The sequence below is a fragment of the Malaya genurostris genome, chromosome 2 (genome assembly GCF_030247185.1).
Source record: "Malaya genurostris strain Urasoe2022 chromosome 2, Malgen_1.1, whole genome shotgun sequence".
Lineage (NCBI taxonomy): Eukaryota > Metazoa > Arthropoda > Insecta > Diptera > Culicidae > Malaya > Malaya genurostris.
Genome location: NC_080571.1, coordinates 14,626,824 through 14,641,423, shown reverse-complemented (window position 1 = coordinate 14,641,423; position 14,600 = coordinate 14,626,824). Strand labels below are relative to the sequence as shown.

At 39.8% G+C, this 14,600-nt stretch overlaps 1 protein-coding gene and 1 long non-coding RNA gene across 3 annotated transcripts in view; one reads left to right on the top strand and one right to left on the bottom strand.

The window, feature by feature from the left end:
• Positions 1-3,457, top strand: part of LOC131432664 (zinc finger protein sens) — a 443,520-nt gene extending 440,063 nt beyond the window's left edge. For both annotated transcript variants that reach the window (XM_058599068.1, XM_058599069.1), the window contains one exon: positions 32-3,457. In XM_058599068.1, the coding sequence (XP_058455051.1) occupies positions 32-1,624 (1,593 nt within the window). In that variant the 3' untranslated portion in view covers positions 1,625-3,457. The remainder of the gene's footprint in view (positions 1-31) is intronic.
• Positions 3,458-10,474: 7,017 nt separating this feature from the next.
• Positions 10,475-12,438, bottom strand: LOC131429936 (uncharacterized). The gene is made up of 3 exons (XR_009229473.1): positions 12,256-12,438; positions 11,537-11,653; positions 10,475-11,467 (listed from the first exon to the last, which is right to left on the bottom strand). It is a non-coding gene; the product is annotated as an uncharacterized LOC131429936 (long non-coding RNA).
• Positions 12,439-14,600: the final 2,162 nt, after the last annotated feature.

Below are 14,600 nucleotides of genomic sequence, written 5' to 3'. Positions count from 1 at the left end.
ATGGTACGTTTTTGTTTTTGTCCATTCACAGATCTACACCCTGACAGTATTGAACGGTAATCCGGAGCCGTGGGTCCTACGGAAGGATCATAATGCTTCGGAGCCACCTCCTCCTGCGTCGAATCTCGATCTCGACACCATACTCGGAGGCTTCCCCGGGTATGTGAAAACAGAGTGCTTCTCCTACGATGACAGTGGCTTCGGCACCGATCATCACGGCAAAGAAGACCCTCAGCATCAGCAACAACAGCAGCATCACCTGCTAAGCCAACATCAACAACAGCAGCAGCAGCAGCACCTTCACCAGCAAGTACAACAAATACCTGTGACATCCACAAACATCGTGCTATCCAACAGCCTGATGGATCCTAGTAGTGTGATAGCGTATCAAAACAACAACAACAACGACTGGCAAATGTCAGATCACAATGTGATAGAGCATGAAACGCCAGAGTCTCTGCTGCGCAGTGCACTCCAGGGTAAAGGTTATACCAAGGGAGCTGCCGTTCAGTTACAGAACGGTATAACGGTGATACCCGCCGGTCAAATCAAGGATGAAGAACTTCGAAGAGTTCTTTATCCCGGGGACGCGGAAACATTAGCGTATGCAGACTCTACCCTATCGAACCCGCTTTTCGATGAATCTGCAATGCATTCCCCTAGCTCCAACAACCCACAACATCAAGCCCATCCGGCGGCAGTCGGTGATCTCGGTTCCGGTGTAGTCGTCGACGATATGTTTCTGACGCTCGATTCGGCTTTCACTGAGGACTACGAAAAATTGAAACGAATTGCCTCCGAAGTTCAGCAGTTCTGTACAGATAACAACAACTACACCGAAATCATCGTCGAAACCGCTGCCATCAATCAACATCAGAATCCTAGCCTTATCAACAATAATCCTAACAGCAATCTAGTGATATCGAGTGTTCACAGCGCGAACCATCATGCGATATCGACGACCACCTCGTCGGATGTGGTGACGACCACCTCCACGGCAAAGGTCAAAGCACCACGATCATCCAAGAAGTACAAGCGATCTCTCAACAACAGTGCAAACACCACCATCAGTAGTAGCAGCAGCAGAGCAAACAACAACAACAACAATAGCAATATGAGTAACCTCAACACCACACCTGCTTCCATTCTCAGTACGACGAACCACACCAACAATCCTAGCCCCACGCACTGCAATGGCCAACGGAAGGAACGCTCGCTACACTACTGCTCGATCTGTTCAAAAGGCTTCAAAGACAAATACTCCGTCAATGTCCACATCCGAACGCATACCGGCGAAAAACCGTTTGCCTGTTCGCTTTGCGGTAAAAGTTTTCGTCAGAAAGCACATCTGGCCAAACATTACCAAACTCATATGGCCCAGAAGAACCCCTCCGGTAGTGTCAAAGGGAGCAAGCAGAACCGTGCCGCTGCAGACCAAGCAGCAGTTCAAGCGGCTGCTGCAGCGGCAACAGCAACTACAGTTCATCAAACGCCGCAACAGCAGCAACAACAACAACCTCCTCCACAACTACCGACGGCGGGACCAGCGCTTGGCGGTCAGGCTCAATCCGTAACGCCGACACCGATCCTCCTCAATACTGCCACCATCGTCGCAAGCCGGTAATATCCTAACCATCACACTGCAACTTAGATATAGCCGAAGCTACCGACTTCAAATCCTAGATCGCTAAGTTTACTATACCGCTACCCTAGATTCAACCGGCAAACCGGTTGAAGCGGAATTCTTATTCGTATAATGTTAGCCGCTTTGCCGGATCCAATTAACTGGGATGAAACATGAGGCTTTTCTTCCCAATCCGAAATTCATTAGTAACGGCCCCGATTGCTACGATCGTTTGCCGGTGCGCGATTGAGCCAACTGCCAACTCAGGTCAGGGTTGTACAAGCTGATTGTCTGTCGCGGGTTCGATTTCTGATCTACAAACTAATGCCGGTTAGACAGTGAAACTTATCAGTAAAAAATTGACGTTCCTATTTTATTGTATTTAACCAGCCGCGTCGCGCAAACTTCCTTCTGATTGTTAGTGCGTGTGATAAGAGAACAAACGAACGAACGAACAGTCTAGTGGACGGAAAACAGGAAGTAAAAAAAAAGACCAGTGCGAAAATCTCTTCCGAACAAATTTTGACGCAATGGTGGCTAGTAGAATAGATTTTTGACGTGTGGAATTGTCACCGCTCCGAGATGCGATCCGTGGAACAAGGTTAAACAAGAAAAAACTTTCTACTGTGATGTTTTTCCTTCCAACTTTGTGTTTAAGAGGCGAATATTGAACATTGAACATTTGCTAGGTTAACGGTTATCGTCTATATTTAAAGCTAAACTTAAAGACCTTCACAAAACGGAACAAAAAACGACTTACGTTAAGTTTGAGGTTAAGAAACAGCTTCTATCCATTCTTGCCATTTTTACTAGAAAACGTAAAACGTCAAGTAAATAGTACTACTTATGTAACGAAAACAAAAAAAAACGATACTGCTCTACTGTTCATTACCTATTTTACGCTATGTTTGTTAGCTCGTAGGTGTAAAAAGTTATGTAAATAAGTTTGTTCCATACTCAAAACCGAACCTTAATTGTGAGATTAGAGCTCCACACTGTTTATTACTGTAATCGGTTAGATTAGAAAAAAAAATGTAAGGCTCGACAAAACTAAACAACAGAAATGACCTATTTCCATTTCAGTAGTTAAACTGTTGAATATTTTGAAATTTTTAGTGATCTTTTATTTTATTTTTTGTTTTATTTACCAAAAGTCACCCACGGTTACCGGCTCTAATATGGCTTGTGCTTTTTTTTTTTTTTGTTTTTCTTTGAGATTATTCGATGAGATTACCTATTGGCGTTTTTGTTGAGTTATTTCTTTCTCCAACTACCGAAAGAGAAAAAGAGAGAGAGAAACAGGTTAGCCGTCAAGAAGCAATATATGGGAGATGAAAAATGTGATTCTATTTGAACCGAAACCAGATGAGATTGTTACTATTTTTGTTGGAGAATCTAAAAAGAAATTCGTACTAAAAGAAGGAACGGAAGGATGATTGTTAGAATACGATTTATTTTGATTGACGAAATATCGATAAACGGACGGAGATACGTATTTCATCTGTTATAGTTGAAATTTATTTAAAATTGGTTACACTGTAAGTGATATCATTTAGACAAATATATAGTTATATTTTATTACAGAAAAAAATATATTTTAAACTCGTTTTGTACGTGTTTTTTTTTTGCAATGCTATGTTAAATTGTTTAGACATATTTTTACTTTCTTTGATCTACATTATCGAGAAGCAATTGTAATTGTAAAGGTTTTCTTCCGCAAAGTATGCATAGTTAAATATTTGTAGTAAACATATCGACCTGTAAACATGCTCTACATTTCTAGATTAAAAATGTCAAATGTCGCAAAAATTATCAATAAAACTGTTTGAACCATCGGACAATTCTAATCCACTAGTTGTTTCATGCTATCGGCACAGAAAACAGACAAAATGATTTTTCTAAATCGTCAACAATGCTTGACAGAAATTTCCACCATCGTGAAAGTCTGTTTTCTGTATCCTAATTTAATATCACAACCATTAATCCTTTAGAGAAAACGGATCCATGAGGTTTGGTCTACTTTAGATATCTTAAAACTCAGAGGTGGATGTGGAAAACGAAAAGCTTAAAAGAAATAATATCTAACAAAATAAAGCAAGCAATATGAAACTGTAGACATCAAACTAGGTTTCGTTAAAAATGAGTCTATGAAACCTTGGCTCTAGAAGAAGGAGTCTTAGAAAACACATACTCTTTGCATACATTAAGACTAACAAATACATCATAAAGTATCATCACTTAAGTTGAGTCCTTCACTATGAAATTGCTTCTGTAATATCGTGATTTTGTCGCAAAGGACCACAATCTACCTCATTTCTTTTAAATACAACTAATCGAAAATACTGAATAAGTAACTTTAGATGTTTCGCCCTTGTTTTTGACGAACAGAGAAGATCGCCATTTTTAAAAGACCAAACCGGAAAAAGATTATTCGACTGTTTTATTGCTATGAAACTATCCTTAGGTCGAGTTGATTTTTTTTAAGATATCGTAAAACGTGCTTTGTCAGATTGCTCTTCAGTTGAATCAACCTAGTTTCGAATGTGCAAGTGATAACCCCAGTATTACGAAACCATTTAAATGACTAGTAAGATTCTTTTCTAATTTTCATCAGACTCTATTTACAGATTTCCTATATCTGATCGACCTGAGTTAGTTGACAAATGATTGGTTGTTAACGTTGAGAATCTGGTATCTTGCAACATAATTTTTTTATGAAATTTTCATTGCTCGAGAACCTCATGTAATAATAACGGCAATTTATTTTAAAACTTTTCTCAAAAATCTAAATACCATTAAGCAATAAATCAAGCATGTTTCAATGAGTTCTCGTAGTAGTTATTTGTAGATAAATCGTTAACGTTAAAAACGTTTTTAAAAACATCGATTTAATTGTAATTGAAGACTCTATAACGATTTTTATAGAATATTTCCCTTGAGCGTTAAGAGGTTAAACCACACCAGCCACTTTTGTTGGACTTATTCCTGGACGGGTTGTATCAAATTGCCTAAAAGTATACACATTTGCTCTACATTGATCGTAGCGCACGCTAAGTACGCGGCGAAAAATAGAACCTCGGAAACGGGTTTCAGCTTGCTATAAAAATGAAAGTAACACTCAAAACTGCCACGTGCGCCTCCTATGGGTTAATAAGAACCATAAACCTGAAGATGACGCAAAACTGTAATTTTCCAGAAGCGCCACCTACGTTTCGTTTTTCAAACACTGCTTATAGCATTTTCGTTTGAAAATGAACCAAATCCAGTTTTGACCCTACCCACTGAACTCGTCTGGAATTTGATTCGGAATTTAGTACGATTTCCGAATGGATCATACGCTACAACCGAACTGAGTAACTACTGTCAAATGCATGAATCACACAGAGAAATTGAGCATGTTTAAAATAACAAAACAGTTAGTAGATTTTTTATTTGATTTCTGCTCATTTCAAGCTAGATCATGATTGTTACAATCCAAATATTTTCCCTTCAACATCAACAATAATCTCTGTTTGATTTAAATCAAAATTTTGGTATAACCAAACGAAAAATATATTTGTTTCGGCTGAGTTTATTGTTAAAATTTATTACATGTAAACCAAAGTTGAGTAAATGTTATCAACCATGTCCTTGTTGATTCAATCCAGCTATATCTTGAAATCAAGAAAAAAAACGATTTATCTATGATCTTATTTGTGTTAAGATACAACGCACTTTACCGTTTAAATGAACCGTAATAGTTTTATTTCTTGTGAACCAAAGCATTTTTTCCCGCGCGATTAAACCAGGGCATTTTTTTCGCCCGCGGATAAAGTTTGTACGCGTTTCATAAGTAAAACTTTATCTGCTTCTTCCATTTCATAGAGGGTTTTCAACAATTCAAGTGTATGTAGAATATTTTTAAAAATTGCCTAAAATTACATAACAAATTTTATGAAGGATCTCTATCTTTACCGGACGGATGGAGCACCTAACCGTTGGATGTTATAAAAATTGAAAAACCTTGATTATGGTGTGTGAATAATTCGATCGTTCAGCGACAAAACTCCTAGATCTTGAAAAATTAATAATTAAAAATAATTGTTTTTTCAAGAATTTTAAAACGAATACAAAACGAAATAAATGTAGTATCAAAAATTACCTTGTAAATAAGTTTGAAATTTAAGGTAATAATTCAACTAAAAAGTTTGTGAATTTAAAGCGCAACAATTCTTAACTTTATCTAAAGTTCGTTCATTCATAACAAATTTTTAAAATTGAATTTACTGTGAAATTGTTTGTTTAGATTTGACAGGAACGCACAAGTGAAATATTTGTTGTTTTTATCAAAATGTCGCTTGAAACAGACTAACCCACTGAGTAAAATTGATTATCATATTTTGTAGTTTTAAGCAGCAATGTTTTCTATATAAAACCAAATTTTCTTTTGTCACTATTTTAACAAAAAAAATCTTTGCGAGAAACCAAAATTTGATTATATTTACAATTTTTTTCTCTGCGTGATATGGATGTCGGATTTTTCGAATTACTCGATTATTCAATAATCGCAGCTCCCTGCTATGACGTCATGAAACTGAGGCCAGCATCATTCTGCAACAACAAAAACAATGAAGAAGAATGGATAACAAAAAATTTGATATTACAAATTACTAGTTTATTCATTTCCCCGCAAATTATCGATCAAAATATCATCACTACGATAAGGAAATTAGGATTTTACTCGATTTGAAATGCTCGAATGTTTGTTTACCATACTCTGAGCGATCTGATTGCCCATCAAATGCCCCAGATGTTGGCTACGATAGCACGTGCTGAAGCGCCCTATCCTTGCCACCCGGCTGAATAATCGACTATAATTTTCAAACTATTCGATTGAATTTTAATCGATTTTCTGGGTAATTAATAGACTACTCGATTAGTTATTCGATTATAGCAGCTAGGGTCGGAACTGATCTAGTATCGGCTTCAAGCGAGGGCGACATTTTTTTGAAAGCCACCGCTTACTCTTACTCTTTCAGTCGTAGACCACGCGGGTCTCTGCTGTATACAGGAGGCGTCTCCATTCAACTCGGTTCATTGCTGTTCGCCGCCAGCCTCGGTAGCTGCGAAGGGTCCGCAGGTCGTCCTCAATTTGATCGATCCATCTTGCCCGCTGTGCGCCTCTTCTTCTTATACCGGTCGGATCATTGTCGAGGATCATTTTAACCGGGTTGTTCTCCGACATTCTAACAACATGCCCGGCCCACCGTAACCGCCCGACCTTGGCCGTTTGGACGAGGGTTGGTCCTCCCAGCAACTGGTGCAGTTCATGGTTCATCCGCCTTCTCCACGTACCGTCTTCCATCCGCACTCCGCCGAAGATGGTTCGCAACACCTTCCGTTCAAAAACACCTAGTGCGCGTTGATCCTCCGCAAGCATTGTCCAGGACTCGTGCCCGTAGAGGATAACCGGTCTAATCAGCGTTTTGTAGATAGTTAACTTCGTACGACGGCGAATTTTGCTCGATCGAAGCGTTCTGCGCAGTCCAAAGTAAGCACGATTTCCTGACAATATGCGTCTCTGAATTTCTCTGCTGGTGTCATTATCGGCAGTCACCAGTGAGCCCAAGTACACGAACTCGTCGATCATTTCGATTTCATCACCACCAATCAGAACTCGTAATGGGTGGCTGACGTTATCTTCTCTCGAGCCCCTGCCTTTTATGTACTTTATCTTTGACACATTGATGTCTAATCCGATCCGCTTGGCCTCAGCTTTTAGTCCGATGTACGTATCTTCCATCTTCTCAAAGTTGCGTGCTATAATATCAATATCATCAGCAAAACCAAGTAACTGGACGGACTTTCTGAAAATCGTGCCACTCGTGTCTATCCTCGCTCTTCTTATCACACCCTCCAAAGCAATGTTGAATAGCAGACACGAAAGGCCATCACCTTGCCGTAGCCCTCTGCGAGTTTCGAAGGGACTCGAGTTTATCCCCGATACTCGAACAACGCACATCACTCGATCCATCGTAGCCTTGACCAATCGTATCAGTTTGTCCGGGAATCCGTAGTCGTGCATGATTTTCCATAGCTGTTCTCGATCGATTGTGTCGTAGGCTGATTTGAAATCGATGAATAAGTGATGTGTGGGCACATTGTATTCGCGGCACTTTTGCAACACCTGGCGGATGGCGAACACTTGGTCCGTGATAGCGCGTTCGCCCATAAATCCTGCCTGATATTGTCCCACGAATTCGTTTGCAATCGGTGAAAGTCGACGGCATAAGATTTGGGAGAGTACCTTGTAGGCGGCGTTCAGCAGAGTTATCGCGCGGTAATTGCAGCAATCCAGCTTATCGCCCTTTTTGTAGATGGGACACACGATTCCTTCCATCCATTCCTCCGGTAAAATCTCGTCCTCCCAGATCTTGGTAACGACCCAGTGCAGTGCTTTCACTAGTGCATTACCACCGTGTTTTAGTAGCTCGCTTGGTAGTTGGTCAACGCCAGCGGCCTTATTATTTTTCAACCGGCTTACCACCTCCTCCACTTCTTGGAGGTCTGGGACCGGCAGTCTATCGTCCTCCGCACGCGTTCCCAAGTTCGTTACCGCGCCGCTACTTTCGTATTCCGCCACATCGCCATTGAGGTGCTCGTCGAAATACTGCCGCCACCTCTCGATCACCTCACAGTCGTTCGTGAGAAGATCCCCGTTGGTGTCCTTGCACATATCGGCCTGTGGCACATGGCCTCTGCGCGAACGGTTCACCTTCTCGTAGAACTTCCTTGTGTCATTAGCACGGAACAGCTGTTCCATCGCTTCGCGATCTCGGTCTTCCTGTTGGCGCTTTTTTCTACGGGATACCGAGTTTAGTCTGTTCCGCGCCTGTCTGTATCGCTCCTCGTTTGCTCTCGTCCGGTGTTGCAGCTTGCTCGCCCAAGCTGCATTCTTCTCGGCCACTAACTGTTCACATTCGTCGTCGAACCAGTCGTTCCTCACGTTCGGAGCCGCCGTACCTAGCATTGCTGATGCAGTGCTACCTATGGCAGAACGGATGTCTCTCCAGCCATCTTCAAGAGTAGCTGCACCAACCTGCTCTTCCGTTGGTAGTGCCACTGCCAACTGCTGCGCGTTATCTTGGGCTACTCCAGTATCCCGGAGCCGCGCGATGTTAAACCGCGACGTTCGGTTTCGACGTTGGGTAGCCACCGTCGAAAGTTTTGAGCGCATGCATACAGCAACCAAGTAGTGGTCCGAATCTATATTCGCACTGCGGTAGGTGCGAACATTGTTGATGTCCGAGAAAAATTTTCCGTCGATCAAAACGTGGTCGATTTGGTTTTCGGTGTGTTGGTCAGGTGATCTCCAGGTGGCTTTGTGGATATCCTTGCGGGGAAAGAAGGTGCTTCTGACTACCATTCCTCGGGAGGCCGCAAAGTTGACACACCGTTGGCCGTTGTTATTCGATGCGGCATGCAGGCTGTTCGGCCCGATTACCGGTCGGTACATTGCCTCCCTTCCTACCTGGGCATTCATGTCCCCGATGACAATTTTTACGTCTCTGCGTGGGCAGCCGTCATAGGCTTGTTCCAGCTGCACGTAGAACGCTTCTTTCTCGTCCTCGGGTCTCCCTTCATGTGGGCAGTGCACGTTGATGATGCTGTAATTGAAAAAACGGCCTTTAATTCTCAACTTACACATCCTAGCGTTGATCGGCTGCCACCCAATCACTCGCTGACGCATCTTGCCCAGCACTATAAAGCCAGTTCCCAGCTCGTTCGTTGTGCCACAGCTTTGGTAGAAGGTAGCCGCTCGATGTCCGCTTTTCCACACCTTCTGTCCCATCCAACAAAGCTCCTGCAGCGCTACGACGTCGAAGCTGCGAGGATTTAGTTCGTCGTATATTATCCTGTCGCAGCCTGCGAAACCTAGCGACTTGCAGTTCCATGTTCCAAGTTTCCAATCGTAGTCCTTTTTTCGTTGCGTGGGTCTATGCCGATTGTTCCGGGTCGTATTCTCTCCTGTATCATTCGTAATAGGTGTTTTACGGGCGGCTTATTAGGCCTGCGCCAACCCCCTGTCTCGCCGGAGGATCATCGTGCTTGCTCTGTTTAACGTCCCAACTAGCACTAGGACGATCCCGTTGGTGGGGTTGCCACCTTGGATTTAGCTGGACGGGATACAGCATTTCATACTCAGCCGCTGGATACCAGAACAGACGCTGTTTGAAGCCGCTCCTAACATGGAGTACAGACGCTCCGACATCCTCTAAAGAGGACTCCCTTCCCTGTCAGCATACGACCAAGGTCCCACCGGGGTTGGTTACCCGATCTTTCCTATGGTTGCTCGTACCCCAGCCGGCACCGCGGGGAGGTAGGGATAGGAGTTACTGGACAAGAGGCTAAGAACCACATTGGGGCCTGAATTGCGCATTGTCCAGTCGTTTACCAACCAAGCCACCGATGGTTTGTTTAAAGTTTAAAAGTTCATCAGAGGCTCATCATTTGAATTTAAAAATTGCAAATCGCCTTACACTAATTGCTGGAAACGCATATAGGGCAATCTTTTTAATTCTTTTCACTGTGGAACACGTTTTTAACAGGCACTTTCTCGTAAGTTTTCAATTTTTAATTTGCAGTCGCAAAACGAAACAAACCACTTAGCTGTCAAGGATGAACTTGATTCATCGACAGTTCATTCGACGACACGACCTGCCACTCGTCTATTAAAACTGTATCGCAAATCTGACTACCCCTCAGTAACTCGAAATGTCAGAACGAAATTACTTGAAAATTTGTTAAAACTGGCAACTCGATTTGATAAATTATTGATTTCGAATAACAGAGAGTTATTCAAAAACATGTTTATGTAGATAAACAAAACTAACTCCGAATCATTATATACCAGTCGCGCATTTTACTACTGTGCCTAAAAAAAGAATCGGCCCTTAAAAGTTAAGTGAAGCGCTATGTTTTTGCGATACCGATATGTTATATTATTTTATTTGTACCACCAGTAATTGTATGCACCGGAAATTTGATACCAAAGCAGTTACCAATCAACTACATCGAGATGCTGATGACACCATTAGAAAAAATCAAACATGAATTGAAACTTTAGCATAGTTTTCATAAAATCTTCAAATTGTGCGACTAAGAATTTCTTCTAAGATCGTATCATCAGCATTACTATTTTTTCGCGCCATTGAGACAAACTTTTGTTTTATGACTTCTGGTAACCGTAGAATAGTTTTAGTATGACATCTGGATAATTCTTGGAAAATTCTCTTGAAAAGACTTGAAACGCATCTCCAATAAAGATCTTCATGGAAAACAATCAAGCTTTTTAGCATGATTTAGCAGAGAAATAACATAAATAAATGCATTTTATTGTTGCTGACTCAATGCATGAAGGATCTTTGAAAATAGCTTAAATTTAATACTGGTGTTTCAAATCGACATCACAGAACGCAGCAATTTCATTATCGTTCTTTTCCCATTGATTTTAACTTCTGTAAGGGTTCTTCTAGTGTTACGAAATAATGTTTTTGGTCTTAATTGAATGCATAATAAACGAAATAAACATCCTGCTCCACTTTTTTTTTCGAGTTTTACAAAAAGGTAATTTTACTTGATTATTATTATAATAAATTCAGTTTCGACTTGTGTCCATTTTATTGCAACAGATTTGGAAATATGTGGCTGCACACAAGAGAATAGCTCCCTGTATTCCGAAATTAATCCTTTTTTTTCTTGCATTTTCGTGGCAATGGAACGGGATAGTTTTCCAGTTTGTTTGTTTATTCCTATAATTGCGGTTCCTTGACAAATAACGCATAGCAACCAGAACAGTGTTGCCTAAAAAGAATAATTTTATCATTATCAAGGGGCCGCTATATTTGTGGTAACTGACGGAAAATCACTCACAGACACTTTTTATTTCGAGTTTTCTTCGGAGTGCCTGGTCGTGTCGTCGGTTCATTCGTGTCGTCATCGTAAAGCGTAAATTCAGCATTTCTGTTTCAACAGACTTCGCAGCCGATTCTTAGCGTACAAAATCATTACATTAGTACTACGATCCTACTGACACTATTAATCCTTCCAGGTCGGGGCTCAAACATATGGTAACTTATAAGGTCAGCGCCGTATGTATTGAACCGCCGACCCAGTCGTCATCGTGCAAAACCTAATTAGGATGACGATTAGGTTTTCTATCGTGATGTCAAAAATGAACAAGCGTTCATCCTTGTAAGTTCAGCAGTACTGTCTACATGGATTTTGGCTTATGTCGGTCTTAAGCTGAGTCAAGTTACCTTGCAAACATGTAAACAGTACGACTAAATTAAAGACAAACAATATACAAGGTTCTAAATGCAAATGACAGTTTCTTTTTGTTTACTTTCTCTTTCGATTATTACGCTCCTATCGATCATCTAACACACTACATAGAACAATGACTGAAATCACCTCTTTCGATTTGCACTTAAGAATTGGTCGTAAAATACAGGAATATGCAGTAATGAATGAAAAAGAAAATAAACACTGAGAAACTTTCATTTGCACTTGCGAACTTTTCTAATGTTTATCGAGAATTGTTAAATAAATTGGGGTAAACAGTGAATTTGAGAAACCTAATTACTTCTTACCCTTCTCACACACGCTTCAAAAATTGATATTGTACTGTTTACTGTTGTGTAACTATTTCTGATTTTATGAGATAATATGTTTATCAACCATTTAGATTCGAAATTTGTTTCGTTTGAGCGCTAGAGAAATGAATTAATACCGGAAAAGCTGTTCTTCATTCTAATATCGCGTATTTGATTATGATTGTGAATCGGTACCAGAGATGCCAGATATTTTCATAGAAAATCTATATTCTTTGTATAAAAAATCTGTATTAATCTGTAATCACCAATAAAATTAAATTCAAAATACAAAATGATGCTAAAAGATGTTATTCCAATAGATTGTGGTTGTAGGATGGTAGATTCAATCAGTCATTGCCGCGCTCACAAGAATATTCAACGATGAAGTTTCATAGTTTATTTTATCCACAACAATTGAAATGTAATTCCATATATTTATCTAGTTTGAAATTGGTGACTTTATAATTTGACATGGAATTTCAACGCCCAATACTCAACATCAAGTCGGTTCATACAACTCTCAGTTTGACAGTAAAGTTTCATGATGCCATTACTTCCTTGAATAAAGTACTGTCTCTGAGCGTATCTTTTTTCAATAAATAATCTTTTCTGTTAGTTTTTCATTCATTTGGCTTCTCCAATATATGTTTCCACTCAGTCATTGCAAAAAATGAATAACAGTTCAAATTGGTTTCGAATTATAATATAAATGGATTTCACAGATTTCCATATGAATTTGTGATTTGTCCATTGATTGATAGACTTGTATAAAATGGCAAAATTGCCAGTATGGCAAAATTGCCAGATTCCAAGCGTTGCAGTTTTCAGCAGTTCTCCAATCCAAAAAAAACACAACTCGAGCGTTAAATTCAATGAATCATTCTGAAAATTTCACAGAATATTCTCAACCAAATTTAAAATAAAATGTTCCAGTGGATTTTTCGATATATGCAAATGACAATTTTTCTTTGTTCACTTTCTCTTCCAATTTTCACGGAGATTATTAAATTAAATATTAAAGGTTAAAAGTTTTAGTTAATGTTTTCTGCAAATAGTTAGAAAGATGAATTGCTAGAGTACCGTAACAATAGAAAGAGTAAGTGAACAAAGAGAATCAGTCATTTGCACTAATCTAACCTTATCTAATGTTCATCGAAAAACATCGTTTCACTGTGCTTTCCTTTTGGTATCCTATATCGGTTGTAGTATTACCACAATCTATCTAAGTATTAAAGAATGTGTTGGTTTCTAAGTAACTTGCAAGAAAGGCGAACACATTAAATAAACTAAGAACAATTTGTTTTATAAACAAGCTTTTCATTTCCAGTGATATTATCTTATCCCAACCTAGTCAATATTGAATACAAACTATGAAAAATATGTACAAATTAGAATTCAAATATCGTACATTAATTTATCGGAGACATCCTGCGATCTAATTGACGATATATTTTAACAATTTTATAACGAAGTATTCAGGTGGAATATGATCTGGTTCGATATTTTCCGTGTGTTCTCAAATGCATTTTCATTCAAATAAAGCTGCTTTTTGTTGAAGTAAATTCAAACTCCATCCGTAATTTCCTCAAATGATCTTTCAAGCGAGAGTTTGAGCAATACAACACGGAATTAACCATACTATTGGTTGGTTTGGGGTAGTAAACTTACAGAAATTATAAACCGACGCCAGTGCGTGTTTATTACAAAATTTTACTTTCGATTTATAATTGCAAACTCTGATAAACATTCACAAAATTATTTGGCATCCCTGCGCCACAAATCATTTTCGAACATTATGGTTGCACACATGCGCACCGATTTCTAATGTCGCGCCTGGATGTCGCTATACTACGAGATTCTAAATTTTGTTGCGCGACATAAAATGTCGCGGTCCAGTTTATCACGTCCAGCAGATGGCGACACAAGTTCATATTCGGGTTTCGTGAGCATCATCAAAATCATCGTGAGCCCAATTTGGACACCAGCCATATTTGTAGAAAAATCTATACTTGTCAAACTGAAAGTAAAAACAGGAGCAAGATTAATGAGCTTACAGCCCATATTTTTTTCGTTCAAAGGTTGACATTCCTGTATCCATTGGATGATGAAAAAAAGTGCGGTGCAAATATTCATGTTCCTAGTAGTAACAGAAAGAAAATACAAACAAGCAAAGAATATCGATTACTTTCACAACAGTTACCATGGTAACTATTATTCCTACGTTTGCTGAGGCTCCCAAACCACCCATCTAAAACACATCCTGGTTGTTTGGCTAGATTTTTCGGTCGAGTCCTGTCTTCTAGGTACGTGTGGGTGGAATATGTATATACTAAATTCAGTTT